At 42.1% G+C, this 18,113-nt stretch overlaps 1 protein-coding gene across 26 annotated transcripts in view; it reads right to left on the bottom strand.

Moving 5' to 3' along the window:
• Window positions 1-18,113, bottom strand: part of FHIT (fragile histidine triad diadenosine triphosphatase) — a 1,535,374-nt gene that overhangs the window by 287,435 nt on the left and 1,229,826 nt on the right. Inside the window, exon 5 of one of the 26 annotated variants that reach the window (XM_044933654.1) lies at window positions 12,966-13,142. The exons of the other annotated variants lie outside the window; for them this stretch is intronic. Coding sequence (XP_044789589.1) covers window positions 12,981-13,142 — 162 coding nt within the window. The 3' untranslated portion in view covers window positions 12,966-12,980. Of the gene's footprint in view, window positions 1-12,965; window positions 13,143-18,113 lie in introns of those variants that run through there. 26 annotated transcript variants of the gene reach the window in all.

Raw genomic sequence — 18,113 nt, 5'->3', positions numbered from 1 at the left:
CCATTCTGCTCTGACCCAGACAATGAAATGTTGTGGTTTAAAAGCTATCGCTGGGAGCTGTGCTTTTCAGCCACATTCCAAGGAGGCTGGGGCTACAGAAACCAGGCTGTGTGAGTGAATTCAATCGGACTTGGCCAACATTTTCTCAGTAAATGAGATGTCATGGGTCTGTATTTCCATTCAGCTGTCCCTCTGATTGGATTCTAGCCGCTGAGCAGGTCACTTTTTTTTCCCTCCGAGCCTCAGTCACCTCACCTTTTAAATAAAGATAAAATGCGCACTTCACACAATGTTGGAAATATAAAAATGCTTTATAATATAAAACTATTATAATAGTGCCTGCAAAGCCAGGCACTACCATTATCACCTTTTTACAGATGAGGTAACTGAAGATCAGAGCTGTTGAACAACTAGCCCAAGGTCACATGGCTATTAAGGAGGAGAACCAGAATCTGAACCTCTGCATTCTGGTTACAAAGCCTTACCCTCTTCACTATTCTGCTGCATGCAAAAAAATTAAAGCATGCGATGTGAAGCACTTTTATAACTTGCAATTTATTTTTAAAAAGTATTATTATTAATACAAATGATGCTCATTATGTTTTTTAAAACGTGACGTAACCAACAATTCTCTTAAGGAAGGTGCTCACACTTTTGTCAGTGACACTGACAAGCTACTGTCAAGGGAAACAATTAGAATTGAATTAGCACATCATCGCAAAAGAACTTCCACTGACATCATTTCAGCCAAAGAACTTATTCTTCACTGGAATTTAAAAAGGGAAAAAGAAATCCATGCTTCATCTGACAAGAGGAACGCATTCTTGCAGCTCTGACAAGGACAAGCCTCTGAAAAAACAGGTTAAGGGAGGTGCTTCCACTGCAAAGCATGAGTCCAGCATGAATCCCACAGAGGGATTCACACCACCATGCCAATTTCCACCAGCAAGTCAAATGCCAGCCCCAAGCATCCTACCATAAAGCCTCGGGGTACCGAACTGGAGCCCAAAAGAGACACGAAGGGCCAGCCACTGACGAGGCACGGCATGGCTGGTCCAGGCTCCATGGGTCAACAATGAAGCTCAAAACAGAGCGGGCTGTTCTCCAATCCTGCCTTCAACCTGTTTACTCACTAAGCTGCTTTGACACCACACCTGTTTCTGGACTAGCCTGGAAGCTCCCACAGCACAGCAGATGGCAGAGTGTTTGCATAACAAACGTTCTCAAGGGTCAGCCTGTGGAAGTGGCTGCAGGGACTGCTGAGGGTGGGACAGGACGGGCGGCAGGGGCCCTCTCGGGGGGCCACAGCACAGCCATCAATCCCAGACTTTGCTGGGGAGGCATCCCAACCATGTAGGGGTTGCATGAGTCTGAGCTCTGGGTGTACTGGGCTCTGCTCTTCCTTCTGACAGTGCTGTCCAGGATAACAAAAACCCATGGCTGTAAGATCAAGCTACAAAGGAGATCTTTGTTGATATTTAGTTGCTAAGTCATAATAGACTCTTTTGTGACCCCATAGAATGCAGCCCAGCAGGCTTCTCTGTCCATGGGATTTTCTAGGCAAGAATACTGGAATGGGTTGCCATTTCTTTCTGCAGGGGATCTTCCTGACCCAGGGATCAAACATGCATCTCCCATATTGGAAGGCAGATTCTTTACCACTGAGCCACCCAGGAAGCCCACAAAGGAAATCTAGTAAGGACATTAAGAACATACATACATATATAACACACACACACACACATATGAAAGAACAAAACCATATCAATTTTAAAACCTAACTTCAAACATAATTCCAGCTAAACTTCCAACTTTGCACTCTTGAATTTAACTTGAGATTTAACTCAAGTCTAAACTTTGTAACTCTCAAATTTCAATTCCTAACTCTCAAGTTTCTTAATTGTAATGTCAAGTCATGCTTAGTCTTTTGAAGAGGGAAATCAAGTTTAATAGCTGACTGGAATGAGTTCCTATGATTTGTAAGATTGGTTTAAGGTCATACCTAGTCTTCAAAGGTTAAGAAAATCCCCACTTCATGTTGTAGAGTTTGATGCCAGAATACTGTCCTATCTCGGCAGGGCTATGGAAGAAATGGTTGCTAAATCATTCACTTGTCCATAAAAAAAAAAAAAAAAAGAATCCATGATACAAGAAATATAGCATAAAGCTCCTCAGTGGAGCAAATAGCTATCTTAGGGGCCATGCTTCGCAGACAACCTGCATGTCTGCAAAGACTATCCACCCCACCCTCTTCCCCCAGTGACATCTGATAGACTACAGTTTTCAACATGAAGAACTAGTTCTGCATGTTCAGCTCCTTTTGACTAGGGAGTCAAACTCAGGTTACTTGGAAACCAGTGTGCTCAATATCAATAAGAATCCGGGGCCCATTAACAGGGTGAGTTGAGGGGACTGGAAAGAAGCTGAGATTCACCTTCACTCCTCTCCCAGGGTTTCTGTTGACTCTCTGATCAGCCTTCCTTCACCCAGGGGCAATGGCAAAACTGCTGAGGCAATGATGACAAGGCAAGTGAGAAGATGCTCTCTGAGGGCAGGGACCACCTCTCTTTGTTCTCTGCTGTCCTAACAGAAGCTAGAAGACAAGCTGGCCTGTGGCTGGGTCACAATAAATAACTGATACATACAAACAGAGTGCTCCAAGAAAGCCATTTGTGGCCTCCTGAATTACTCACAAAATCCTATGCAGGAGGGAACTGTATTCTTATTTCAGTTTCAGGGTCAAGAAAACAAAGCCAGAGAGAGTATCAAGACACTTGCTTAAAGCCACATAACTAAGAGTGAGCAGAGCTAGTCTCAATCTTCAGAGCAAAGAATTCTCATAAGTGAGGGAAATAGTTTATAATTTCAAATCTCTCAGATGGGGAGGACAGAGCTCTTTGTAACCGGCCTCAAGATTCATCCCATCAATTTAGGTTAGTAATACTAACTATGCTAAATACTGAAGTGGAAGACAACAATTCAGGTAAATTCAGTTAAAGAACCAGTGGATAGGAGTCAGGGGCAAGGAGAGCTCCCAAAATTAAATGCAAACATTGAATGTGTACCTGAATTGTTCTACAGAAAATGCCCAGAGCTTTCAGACTGAAAAGATTCTACGACCCTGCCAATGTTTAATGAATTAGCTGCTTATCATTAAATTATGCTTCCAATTGTCACCCCAAGCTTACTCCTTGGAAGAAAAGCTATGACAAGCCTAGACAGCATATTAAAAAGCAGAGACATTACTTTGGCAACAAACATCCATCTAGTCAAAGCTATGGGTTTTCCAGCAGTCATGTATGGATGTGAGAGTTGGAATATAAAGATAGCTGAGCACTGAAGAACTGAAGCTTTTGAACTGTGGTGTTAGAAAAGACTCTTGAAAGTCCCATGGACTGCAAGGAAATCAACCAGTCCTTTTTCCTAAAGGAAAGCAGTCCTAGATATTCATTGGAAGGACTGATGCTGAAGCTGAAACTCCAATACTTTGGCCACCTGATGCAAAGAACTGATTCATTGGGAAAGACCCTGATGCTGGGAAAGATTGAAGGTAAGAAGAGAAGGGGATGACAGAGGACGAGATGGTTGGATGGCATCACCTACTCAATGGACATGAGTTTGAGTAAGCTCTGGGAGTTGCTGATGAACAGGGAAGCCTAGCATGCGCAGTCCATGGGGTTGCAAAGAGTTGGACATGACTGAGTGACTGAACTGAACTGAAAGAGTCCAGTGGGCTCCAAATGCCTTTTGTATATCTGCTATGAGGGAAATAACTAGCATAAACACTTGGTGAGTGTTAGATAGGAGAACAGTCAGTGTCTGCAAATACCCCAGGTGTGGAAAAAACCCTCTGAGATTGGTTAAGGAAGAATATTAGTTCACAATTCACGCTGCTGTCAGCTTTCATTCACAGTGAGACCAAAGAGCAAATCTATCAATAACCAATTGGTCTTGAGGATGGTTTACACCATGGGACTCCATATCAAGGAACAGACTTGATGGTCTTCAAAAATATGGAAAGGAGACAAGAAATACCACCTTACAGCAGTGCCTGCCAAGAGGATCTTTCTAACCATTTAATTTTCAATGATCTTCATCTGCAGTAAGAATATCCAGACTTAGGTAAGGCTCTGTACTTGGGGAAATCACCCTCAAGCTTAAGACATATACAAGATGTTCCAAGAACTGCAATATACCACTTGCTCCTATTTCATCTTCAGAATCCCTTGTGATTCTAGGCAACATGTTTAACACAAAAGAGTCAGAAAACAGACAACATCTAGATGTGGGGAACCAGTTTGGCAAATTGCTGCTGGCTGCCTATACAGTTAAAGGCACCAATGAGTCCTTAAAGGAAGGAGGACACATTTCTTTCAAATCCTACAGAATTAATAGGATTAATTAATTAATTAATTCTTTCTCTTAAGAAAGGAGAGAAAGTACAGAATTAATCCAGAATGCCCAGACTCCAGAGAGAAAGATGAAAGAGTAAACATTCGCTCTTGCCATGCTGATTCACAGAAAGATAAAAGAAGAGGAAGCAAAGGAGGAAGAGCAAGAGGGAGAAGAAAGGAAGAAGAGGATATTAAAAAAAAGAGGAAGGAGAAGCAGCAGCAGCAGCAGCTGTGGCAGCTACAGTAAACTTTTCTAACTGGAGTTCTCCAAACTGGAATAAGATGGCTGTTAAAACAGTAAGCTAGCCATCACTCTAGGCATTTTACATGGACTTCTATGTGAACTAAGGCTATAAAATAGAGAAGATGGGTAAGTACGAGATGACTGTACTAAAACACCAAGAAACAAACACATGTAGTCCGTGCGTGATCCTTTAAAGCTAGTATGATGATGAGGCAGTTTACAGAGAACAAAGATGTTCACAAATCAACTCATCGCAAATTACACGCTTACTAGGTCTATTAACGTAATGACCTTGGGAGTTGACTCAGAGTCTTCCTTAACCTAACAAGCATGCTAAATATCATCAATTAGGTTGGCAATTAAAATTATAATTTATCTAACACATTTCCCTCACCGAATTCCTGCCTCTTTCTACGGCTCAAGAAGCTGTTGGGTGATCAGTAGCAGCTCTTAGGCTACGACACTTGCTCGTGCTCTCTCCCCCTTTCCTCTCTCTCTTTTAAGCATTTCTATTATGGATAATTTATTAAACCTTAAATTTCTTTCCTATTTGTAAGTTTCAGCAAAATTTAGTCAGGTTTCAACAGAGTGTCAAGGGATAATTAGGACAGTTAGCAGTAATCTATCATTTCTCAGCTGGGTTTTCAAGCTTCCGCTGACTGTCTGCAAAAGTCCGTCAGCCCGTTCTACACAGATTACCATGAAATCTCATTTACCTTTGTGCAAATCACTTTTCCATTTAACTGAAGTGAGTTGAAAGAGAGTCAACCCATTCCTGAAAATCCAGCCACCAGTGCGTGCGTGCGTGCGTGTGTGTGTGTGTGATTGGAGGCCGTCTGAGGCCGGAGCTTCCAGTGAACTCCTATAATGGCTAGTGGGTGTTACAATGCCACACCAGCTTTTTCCACATGCTACGTGTTAGAACTGTAAATCAGGCAGCCCAACTTCAGGTTAGATCTTCAGAAAATAAACGTGGGACCCTACAGAGAGGCCGACGGCACCTTTTACAGAGCAAATATCGCCTCACACGTAGTCCACCAAAGATGGAAAGCCTGGAGAAGGCAGACACAACAGCTCTGCACCGTTTCCGTGGAGAAGAAGGATTTTATTAAGCCAGAGCTGAAAAGGGAGGACCTTGTGTTCTTTTGAGAGACTCATTTACTAGATGGTGAAAAATGAACGCTCTGGGTAATTTCATTTCGAATTGATTTATTTCTAAACGGGAGAAAATTGACACTTGGTGAAGAAAGTAAAAAGCAAGTCTCTGGGAAGAACCAGCTAGTCTCAGGTATAACCTAATTATTTGAACAAAGGAAATAAGAACAGAAGGCAAGGAGCAAGGTCACCCAGGAAAGTCATTCCATGCGATGAATACCTTCTTTTTCCCCTCCCAACAGACTCCCAGAAAAGTGTAAACTGACCCCTATCTCCAGTTTATTTCTGACACCTAAAACCTAATCAAAGTTCACTTTAAAGAAAATCTAATAGTTATTCTCAATTAGATTGCACAGCAAATTAAATCATAAATTTCTCTCTCCTAGCCCTGGTTTGTCACATCCCTAAAATACAACTTTCTACCCTCTGGCACTTTATTTAAATCTCTGAGGCCAGGCTCCGAAGCAAGTTATGGATTTGATAATTTGCTAATGTGGCCACAGTCATTGTTCTGAGCCATATTTATGATTTTATTGGATCTTAGAACAATCAATAATAATCCATCGATGTCCCTGACTCTGGGGTTTTCTCACAGTCCACAAATGGGGCAGTGGATTCATTTTTAATGTACTCACTTAGCACTCCTTCCCTGAGAGAGAGTCCTGCATATATTAATAAAGGCCAAGGAATGAATGGCATCAGTGCCCATACCTTACCCTGAAGAATTAGCTGCAGGAGAAGATTTAACACAGAAAGAAGGGGAAGAATAGACTAACAGGACCCATTTTGTACAGCACCAGTCATTAAAGTTAATGGAATTACCCTGTGGTCATGCACTAAAGGGAGCCTTTGGGAAGTTAAGCTCTTCTAGGGCCATTGATTCGCAGACTTTCACTCCACAATCCCCACTGGCATCTGATGAGTATTGCAGATATTGCAGAAACACTTTAGAAATTGTTGACTCAAACTGCCAGTTAAGCATACTAAGGAGTAACAATAACTGAATATTTTAGAGGAGATGATCAAATGGAGGATGGTTTTCGTGGACAGTAGCAGAAAGTTCAAGTCTTCCTGGATGAAACAAGATGGGGACTTTATTAAATCATGTAACCAAAAGGTCTAGATGTCATACAGGATTCAGGGCTGGTTAATTCAGAACCCCCGATCATGTGACCAAGGATCCAACTTCTTTCCATCTCTGCCATTTGGGCCTCAGCATCTGGTTCATTCTAAAGCAGGTTGGAATCCTGGGAATACTAAGATGGTGGCCAGCAGCATCAGGGTCAGTGCCTTCTTATTTACAAGCATGCCTTCCCACATATCCTTCAGGATCTGGGAACAGCTATTTCTGAAGCCGAGGGAATCTTACTCTCTAAGTGACTTAGGTCAGGCTGATCAAAGTCATCGCTGTGGCAAAGAGTTGGCTGAAGCCAGCAATGGGCAGCCCCTGGGCCAAATCTTGCTCTCTGTGTTTTTGCAAATACAGTTTGATTGGAATACAGGCACACCCATTTTTACAAATCCATTTACATACTTTGAATAGCTGCCTTTGTGCTCTAAAGGTAATCGTATAATTGTGACAGTGACCATCAAGCCCTCAAAGCCTAAAATGTTTGCCATTTGGGCTTTTATGGAAAAGCTTGCCATCCTCTGGATTAACTAAATGAGGTTAGCACCTGGAGCTAGAGATGGATTCACATGCATCCTGTCTCCTTGGCTGCTAAAGAGCAGAGTATGGAGGGTATTCTGGGGAGACAAGCAGTGCCCAGAAGAGATATGACACCAAACTATGCAACTTCCTAGAAACTTGAAAGCCAGATCACTGTAGAGGATACACCATACTGAGCACAAGTGAAATACCCTCTGTCCTTAGAATACAATCCAAACAATAGGTACATTAAAAATAGAAGTACGACTCCTTACAGTGGTGTTGTACTTATGCCGGTAGAACAATGCCTCTGCTCATCTCTTCAAACGTATCATCATCACCTCTCTCTCCACCCTGAAGCCCTGCCCACCCAGGCTCCAGCAAGCTCCTTGACTTTGCCAAGCTCATCTCTGCTGCTGTTTCCTCAGCCCAGAAGTTTTTCCCTCCCCAGCCCTTTCTTTGGCTGGACTCTGCTCATTCCTCAGGTCTCAGCTTATGGGTCACCTTTGCAGTGGGCCTGTTCTGACCACCCTACCTGAAGCAGCCCATTCCCCTATCCCCCATCCCCCTCACTCTCCCCATGTTCTCCTTTTTCACAGCACCATTTACAGCCTTTCTAAAACTCCTCAAAATCTGCAATTATTTTACTTGTTCATTTTCATGTAGAGAAAGACAATAAGGTGAGAGTTTTTCCTTGGCAGTCTTTCCTCTCATTGTATCCCAGTTCCCTGAAGTGCTTGAAACATAGTAGGTACTCAATCAATACAGGTAGAAGGAATTAATATGAACTATACAACTTCTGTGCTTCCCTGGTGGCTCAGTGGTAAAAAATCCTCCTGCAGTGCAGGAGATATGGGTTCAATCCCTGGGCTAGGAAGTTCCCCCGGAAAGGAAATGGCAACCCACTCCAATATTCTTGCCTGGAGAATCCCATGGAGAGAGGAGCCTGGGGGAGTAGAGTCCATGGGGTTGCAAAGAGTCAGATGGGACTTAGTGAGTAAACAACAATATACAACTTCTACAACCTTCTTAGTCTTCCTCTCTTATAGCCCTATTTTACCTGTCCTTAAAGACAGACAAGGACTATGCCTCATTCCTCTTATTCTCCCAGGACCTGTACCAATATGTGGAACACAGCAGGCAATGGATGAATGAATTAAAGAATGAATCCTAGATATTGGGTTGGCCAGAAAGTTCATTCAGGTTTTTCTGTAAGATGTTATGGACAAACCCCGAACGAACATTTTGGCCAACCCAATACAAAAGCACGGGCAGGCAGGATGTTCATTTCCCGGGAGGCCGTAACAGGATGCTGTTGACAGCGAGGGAATCCTCACCCTCAATCACAGAGCAGAGCGGTTCCAGGCTGGAAGCAGCTACCGTAGAGCACACTGGGTTCCCAGGTGTAGAGAAGGATGTAGGACCGATTTAAAGGCTACAGAGCGGGATCATTTACGGGAAGGCAGAGATACTACAGGACTTTCAAGGTCACATGCCTGTCTGGGGTTCTCTGAGTCATCCCCTGCTCTGAGGTTCTTCCTCAAGAATGAGTTTCATCCCTGGTCATGTGACAGAAGAGCTGAGCTTGGACTCACATTTATTCCTTCAAAGATTAAACAGTGTCCTCAAAATTACCCTGCTAGAACTGGATTACATCTGGGAGTTCATACAATTTATAACCAACAGAAGAATTGAAACACAAATAAAAGGTCCTGTTGGGCGATTTTCGGGGCACCCATCTAGAGAGTATGATTAGAAAAAATTTTTTTCAGGGACCAAACACTGATACACAGACCCTGGGGCAGGGAGCAGAGATGTGAATATGAACATTAGGATAAATGGATTTCGCCACAAAGTAAAAGAATATGTGAGTTTACTTTGTTCACTCTATGTTGGTTATTCTTCTAAACCACTTTAGGCAAGGTCAACATCCTAAACAACTTCATGTTTATTTTTCATGAACCATCAGGAACAAGAAAAGCGTATTCAAAACTACAGGGGAAAGAAATGTGGGTTTTCATTACAAGAGCCGAAACAATTATCTTTATATTGAATGAGCCCAGAAGGATTGCAAACCATCATTTTCATCCTTTCCTTCTGTGGCGTGGGATTAATCTGATTCAGAAGGCTTCTAGCAATTTATGTCTCTCTTTCCCTCATCTTGGTGGATGAGTGGCTCTTCCAGCAAGAGGATTTGCTCTGAGACTGAAGGTGTAGGATTGATGTTTCGTGACACATCAGGTTAAAATTTCAAAACTATCCTTTCTCAGCACTGACATACTTCACAAATAAATTGGAGGACAATTTCTCACTGTGTGTGGCCCCACAGCCATTACACATTCTCACCAACCCAATGTTTTTCACTCAGATGTCATTAGAAAGGTCATTATTTGAATTCTTCCATGTATGTGCCTCTGCACCTTGCCATGTCTATTATTCATTACCCTGCCTTCCCTCTGACCCAGGCTTGGTCATCAAACCCTTAAGTCTTCCAGCTGCTTTTCAAGCCTTGAGAATTACTTTAGTAATGGCTTTGGCATAAAGGACAAACAGAATAATTCAGGATGAATTTGGGAATAAGAATCAAATCTAGGTCATCTAGATCAAGAATCAAAACCTATTAATATTAAACAAATAAAACAGCAGTTCATAAATCTGGGTAAGTACCAGAATCAATTGCAAGTTTAGGTCACATAGAATCAAAACATATTTAGCTACACAAATAAAATGGCAGTTCATAAATCTGTGTAACCATCATAATCAATTGGGGACTTTTCAAAAACCATTTTTTAGGGGCCCCATTATCAGAGCCCACTCATTGGAAAAGACTCTGGTGCTGGGAAAGATTGAGGACAGGAGGAGAAGGAAGTGACAGAGGATGAGATGGTTGCATGGCATCATCAACTCAATGGACATGAGTTTGAGCAAACTCTGGGAAATGGTGAAGGACAGGGAAGCCTGGTGTGCTGTGTTCCATGGGGTTGCAAAGAGTCAGACATGACTGAACAGCTGAACAACAAAATTAGAGATTTGAACATAGGAAGTCTGAGCACTAGTTATGTGTTTAAGATAAAGACAGAAGAAAGAATGGATGAGCAGAATCATGTCCCAATGGAAAATTCTTCTGATGGGATGCCTGTGAAATAAAAAATTATAGAGATAATTTCCTATATTTCTTCATAAAATATAAATAATATAATGGAAAACCAGGACCATATTAGGTAGGCGGTGAAAGGTCCCTGCACTCTGGACAACCCAGGGTGCCCCTTCCACCTGGCCCTGAAACCAGGGGCATCTCAACACAGTGCTGCCTCTTTCACTAAGCAATATATAGATCCACACACTTTACACTCAAACAGATGTCTCCTTTTATATTTTATTATTTTTACTGAGTACTGAAACAAATGTTTTCAGTTTTGTCTGGATCTGGTTGAGCTGAAATGTCCAGTTTCAACCAAAGCACCCATTATTTTAGGGGCTTTCACTCCCTGTTCTGTATCTAAGGTGTGTAATGTGGCCTGTAACAAATTAATCATCTGAGAAGACTGAACTGACCACTCATATTTAGTCCAAACTATTCAATCCTTGTCAGAGGATTCATCGGAACAAGTTTTAACTACTCATTTTTTTTTAAAAAACAAAATAAACATTTTACCCAAGCCAGTTATGTAGATGTCACAGGTTTAAAACTTTAAATTTAAAATGAAGTGGTTACATGGAGTTAGAGAATTTTATGCACATTGTCCTAGACCTGAAACATACACAGCAAAATAGTGAGAGAACAGTATCTTCAGTGATTATTAGTACTTAGCACCCAGTATTTCACAGCAAAATGACACAGAATAAGTGCCCAACTGCATCAACAGAGGGAAGAAGGTGAGTCTGAATAATAATGCCTTACATTTACGTAGCACTTTAAGGTCTATAAAGCACTTTGCCTTTCACAATATATTTGATTTCACAGTGAGTAAAATAAACCCCCAAACTCTGAGCATCAGGTGGAAAAGATAGTCCACCGAAACCTGTAAAACACTGACATTAAAAAAGCATAAAAATATTTGCCACATTTTTGTGTCACAGATCCCCAAATAAATTTAACAGCCAATACCCACTTTGCTATATGTCAGGACCTCCAATTACTAAAGGAATTTGTTTGGTAGCACTAATGAAAAATTAAACATCTAAAACATATAATTCTGCTGTAAATTGGCATCCAGCAATAAGGTAGCATTTAGGTTAGTTAACCTTCACCTGTATAATAAAATTACAGAGAGAGTCCCCTGAGTAGTTTTAGATGGAAGTCACATTATTCTAAGCAGAGAAAAATAATGCAGATCAATCTGTGTTGAGGGAGACAAAATATTTACAAAACACCTCCTTATGTATCTTTGGCTATGCTTACAGAGTGCAAAGCAGTCAATCCTAAAGGAAATCAACCCTGAAAATTCACTGGAAGGACTGATGGCTGAAGCTGAAGCTCCAATACTCTGGCTACCTGATGTGAAGAACCAACTCATTTGAAAAGACCCTGATGCTGGGAAAGATTGAGGGCAAGAGGACAAGGGGGCAACAGAAGATGAACTGGTTGGATGACATCATCAACTCAATGGACATGAGTTTGAACAAACTCTGGGAGACAGTGAAGGACAGGGAAGCCTGGCGGGCTACAGTCCATGAGGTCGCAAAGAGTCGGACACAACTGAGCAACTGAACAACAGCAACTGAGTACAAGGTGTTCTGAGGATCAGCTCAGATGATATAATGGAAAATCAGGCTTTCAGACAAGCCTGGGTTTGAATCCCAACTCTCCTATTTGTAACTTGTGTTGTTGTTCTTATCATTGTTGTTAAGTGACTGCCTCCATAAACCTTAGTCTAACTATAAAATATCAATGCCCTATTTTTAGATTCATGAGGATTAAGTGAAAATTATAAACTAATAGCAAATATTTATTGAGACTTTCCTGTGTGTCAAGTGCTATGTCAAAGACATTTACATGTATTGTAATGTTTGATCTTCACAACACCCCTATGAGGCAGGATACTATTAAGACCCTCATTTTATAACCTTATAAATAGATGAGGCTAAAAAAAGGTTGACTTTTGCAAGAGTCATAGAAATGATAGGTGTTAGGTCTGGGAAGGAAACCAGGCCATCTGGCTGCAGAGTCCTCCCTCTTCGTCAGGAGTGTAGTCCTGGTGACATTTCCCTTCCACCCTCACTCCATCTGCAGCATTCCCCTCCGATCCACCTAAGCTGCCCTTGAGTTTAAGAGAACAGGGGGGAAATTAACAAATAGAAATGGAAGAAGACTAGAGAGTTTGGTTAATTTTCCTTTCAGTGCTTTGACCCAAATGGCATCATGCGATTCAAGATTAACTAAGTAGAAATGGAAAAACTCAGTGATTTGATACTCACTTAGAAGAGGGCTTAAGGGTTTAGAAGAAGAAAGAAGGAAGAAACTTTGCCACAGGGGAAAGACAGGCTCATTTCCCTTCTCCTGCCCAGAAAGCCAGGGATGAGGGCTTTTGCCTCCAAATCACCAGGCAGGGAAGGAAAGTGAAGGGGAAGGATGGGATTGGAGGTGTCCACTCCCACCTGTACACCCAACCCATCCCGTGAACACCAAACTGAATTTCGATTTACCAAATTCAGGCAAACTGGGTTCATTTTCAGAGCAGAGATGCAAATTGTAAGGCAACTGCAGAAGATAAAAGTGATTGCGTCCTGAAGATACTAATTCTTCAGCAGTAGACACACACATTAATATAAACATAGGCAAGGTGATTTTCCTCTTGGCTTTAATCAAATTATAAAAGTTCTCTGGCAAATTATAGCTCTCATGAAATTTCTTTCCAGATGAAAATAATAAATACCAGTCAAGTAAGAATCATTTTGATTTTTAAGATGTTGGTTTCTCCTTTCTCTGCACACCAAATATGAGGAATTCTTCTGGATTGGAAAGCAAGCTGCTATATGGACACCCCTCCACATCCCATAACTTCTTTGCTAAGTGGCTCTGCACTGGAGAGATCTGTACATGAACATCACTGACCGTGTCTGTTAAAATGCAGTGCCCTGGGTCTCACATCTGACCTACTGAGCCAGCAGAGGGGGCAGACAGGTTTCTGTCCTATTGAAGCCTACTTTAAGCCGTGGTGAAGAACACTGTTGGTTCAGGAGCACAGCTTACTCATTACCAGCAAGGGATACAGCAGAGGTTGAAAGTTATCAGGGCTGAGATTCCATACCCCGAGTAATAAGGCAGATGTCTGAATGTTCAAGTGGTCAATTTTGTAAGTTCAAACTAGATATTCAAACTAGGCAAGTGATATGATCAGAACAAAGTGGTTTTTTTTCCCCCAAGAATGTAAGCTAAAAGGCAGTAATTAATAGTGAGAGAATTTACTGTATGAATAAATGAACTAGACAGGGCTGCAAACAACCTGTATACCACAAACAGCCTCATAAAGTGACACCTTAGCCTGTCTTAAGGACAAGAAAGCTGAGAGTAAGATTAAAATGAACAAAAACGTGGACTTCCCTGGTGGTCCAAGGGTTAAGAGTATGCCTGCGAATGCAGGGGACACGGGTTTGATCCCCGGTCTGGGACGATCACACATGTCTTAGAGTAACTAAGCCTGTGTGCCCAACCACTAAGCCTGCACTAGAGCCCTAGAGATGCAACTCCTGAGTCCACGTGCCCTAGGCCTGTGCTCTGCAACAAGAGAAGCCACCGCAGTGAGAAGCCCGCACACCACGACTGGAGAATAGCCCCTCATTGGAAAAGACTCTGATGCTGGGAGGGGTTGGGGGCAAGAGGAGAAGGGGACGACAGAGGATGAGATGGCTGGATGGCATCACTGACTCGATGGACGTGAGTCTCAGTGAACTCCGGGAGTTGGTGATGGACAGGGAGGCCTGGCGTGCTGCAATTCATGGGGTCACAAAGAGTTGGACACAACTGAGCGACTGATCTGATCTGATCTGATCATGTCACTAAAGAAAGCCCACACAAAGCAATGAAGACCCAGCACAGCCAAAAATTAAGTAAGTAAGTAAGTAATAAAAAAAGAAAGAAACATGTATAAGGCCCTAGGAATAAGATGTGGTGGGCTGGGCATTCTATTCCCATCTTCATATTGGTTTCTTCTCATCATCACTCAATATATTTGCTAGGGTTTCCCCCCATTTGAAATATGAGGAAATAAATGTTCATAGAGGTTAAGAGGCTGGCCCAAATTCATAAAGCTAAAACTTCTATGGAGCCTCTTACTGATGTCAAAGTGTATTAGCTCCTGGACTTTTACTTAGAGCTAAAATGTCCTCTAAGTTCATGAATTGCAAAGATTAGCAAATCTTGTGGAAGGGACCAAAGAAACTCCTCAGTGAATGGAGAGCTTGTTTATTGCTATTTTAATTTGTAAATCACATTTCTTTGAAGGAGTTCTTTCTTTGTTCTTCCGAAAGCAATCCAAAAGAGTAATCACTAATGTATCAACAGTTAATAAGAGACACTTCCCACAGCGTTAACACTATAAAATTAAATATCTAAGTAGAGGATTCAAGCACCATAAACACAGAAGAGTGTAAGCAAGCATATTTTATAAATAGCTCTTATAAAATTCTAAATTACCTGCCTGCCATAAATCTCTCTCTTTAATATATCTAAAGCACTCTCCCACCTAAAGACGTACATAGTAATTGCTCTAAAAGCTCACATTAAACTTACTCAGTAGCATCTCTTTTAAAGGACAGAACATTGCCTTAATGATGTGGCTAGTTGAAATTACATTTTCGAGTATGATTTGGGAATTGGATTAGTGGAAATTCTGGTCTGTGTCAGTGATGGAAGAATAAGGGAGAGTCTTGATAGAAACTCCAGAAAACCCACACCTCCGACTGCACATTGAAATACAACATGTGCTTCTATAAAGTTAGGAGCATAGATTTGTTCTATCATTAGCATCTCCACCCTCCTCCCCATACCACCCAAGAGAGCCACAGTAAACAATGACAAAATGCAGGTTCTCATGAAGCTTACATTCTCCAGGGACTAAAGAAACAATATGGTTCAGGGAAAAAAAGTAACATACCAACAAATAAAAGACAGTGAAGAAGACCCTGAAGGAAATCAAAAGGCCTGGACAAAGAACGTTGCCTGCCATTAAGCCATCAGCTATTGCAGCAGCTCCTACATGCACCCTCAGGGGAATTCAGGAGGGAGAAAAAGTGGATATTGGCCCTAGGTAGTAAAGATGTGTATCAAAGAGATGAGTTCAACAAGCCAGACTCTTGCACCTTCCCATACATAAAAAAGCAGTAAAATCATTACCCTGAGATGAAGGGTTTTTTTGTGTGATTATCAGTAATCTTTTGATGTTCTACTACATTTTTTTCTAGTAAAACTCCTATATATCCTGGCTTCTCTTTTATCTCTTTGGAACAGTTCATCTGAGCTATCTGAGAGGCTGTCTTCCCAGGCTATAGTCCTCAGTAGGGTCTCAGAATAAAACATAACCCACAACTGTTAGGTTATGGGGTTTTGTTTTTAGTTGACGAAGGCAAACAGGATAGTGAGTGAGGGGCTTAGGAGGGCTGCTTCAGATGCGGGGGGGTGGTGTCTGGAAGGGCTAATGCTAAAGCAGCATCTGGTTGTACACGTACATGATGAGGTGCTGTGCACTTAGTTGCTCAGTTGTATCTGACTGTGTGGTCCCATGGACCATATCCCACCAGCTCCTTTCTCCATGGAATTTTCCATGCAAGAATACTGGGGCAGGTTGCCATTTCATACTCCATGGGATCTTCCCAACCCAGGGACTGAACCCGCATCTCTTGTGACTCCTGCATCAGCAGGTGGCTTCTTTACCACTAGCACCACATGGGAAGCCCCTTGTACATGGTGCTATGTATCAAGATATGTATACATATGTACATATGTATGCATGTGTAGATACATATGGTGGTGCATGGTTGAGGCCAGAAAAAAGGGATCGTTTCTCAAGCCTGTAGGATATTCAAATTGCTTCACCAATCACCTGGTGGATAACGGTGCCCTCTTACTTTTAAACTCAAACAGGAGAGTGAATAATCAGCTGAGAAGTAAGAGGTCACTTTTTTCGTTTGATATTTTTCTTTCCTGTCACAAATGCCTCTCTGAGTAAGCTAGCCCACCTTGTTCTTCGCCAAGAAGAATTTAAAGCCCACAAAACAAAAACCCTAAAGGGGCACCATGTTCAAGAGGCTGACTCAGCGGTGCACCTCCCCTAACAACAACGGTTGCTTCAGAGGAAGAGACCATTCCTGGGCTTATTGCTACTACCATGCAGTGTGAGACAAAAATGGTTTAGAACCCAGGCATTAGGTGGGATATCAAGAGACAGAAGCAAAGACAAACAAAAGAGTCACTGCGTTTTCCATGGCAGGTTGTCAAATACTGCCTCATAATATTCGACTGTATGAATTTCAAAATCTGAAATGCTCAATCAGATTTTGTTTTCAAAACCCAATAGCTAGGGGCTTCCCTGGTGGTCGAGTGATTAAGAATCCACCATGCAGTGCAGGGGAAATGGGTTCAATTCCTGGTCTGGGAAGATCCCACATGCCACAGAGCAACTAAACCCGTGCAACACAACTACTGAGCCTGTGCTCCTGAGCCCAAGGACTGCAACGAGAGAAGCTACTGCACTAAGAAGTCCTGCGCCACAATGGAGAAAGCCCCTGCCCACTGCAACTAGAGAAAAGCCCATATAGCAACAAAGACTCAGCGCAGCCAAAAGCAATAATAAATAAATAATTAAAAACCAAAACCCAATAGCTGAATACTGACAATGCAGTTTTGCTCTCTGGCAGGGCTGACTTCTGGCTTCCTAGGGTCAAGGTTACGGGGCCATCACCACACGCTATCTTATCAGCGTGGAACAGCAACACTAGTTATCTACAATCTGAGAGGACTCATAGGATGCGCGTGTTAACAGTGAAGACGCAAAAGCCCCAAACACAAAGATTCTAAGTCAGTAGATTTAGACTAAAAACGGAATCAACCTTTCTATTAAAGTAACATGAAAAGTAATTCTTAGGTAGGTAGTACACAGCTGAAGTGACTTAGCAGCAGCAGTATAAGAATCATACTTAGAAAAAATAGACAAATTTTGATACATAGACTTGTTCTAAAAGGACAGTTTTCAAAACTTTGTCATCCACTGAGATTATAGTTGTATGTATGTGCATGCTCAGTCAATTTAGTCACATCCAACTCTGTGACACTATGGACTGTAGCCTACCAGGATCCTCTGTCCATGGGATTCTCCAGGCAAGAATACTGGAATGGGTTGCCATGCCCTCCTCCAGGGGATCTTCCCGACTCAGGGATTGAACCCTTGTCTCCTGTGTTGCAGGTAGATTCTTTACTGCTGAGCCACTGGAGAAGCCCAGTTGTATGTACAGCTGACTCTTAAAACCTGGGGGTTAACAGTTCCAAACCTCCCTCGAGGTGGAAAATCCATGTATAATTTATAGTCAGCCCAGATACATGCACTTCTGCATGCGCAGATTCCACCGACCGCTGATCTGTATTACTGTAGTATTTACTACTGAAAAAATGCCCATATAAGTGAACCCTCACCATTCAAACTTCTGTTATTCAAGGGTCGAATGCATGTGGATGGTT

This window comes from Bubalus bubalis, chromosome 21 (genome assembly GCF_019923935.1).
Source record: "Bubalus bubalis isolate 160015118507 breed Murrah chromosome 21, NDDB_SH_1, whole genome shotgun sequence".
Lineage (NCBI taxonomy): Eukaryota > Metazoa > Chordata > Mammalia > Artiodactyla > Bovidae > Bubalus > Bubalus bubalis.
Note: the sequence above shows the minus strand (reverse complement) of the source record. Positions and strands in the feature narration are given on the sequence as shown.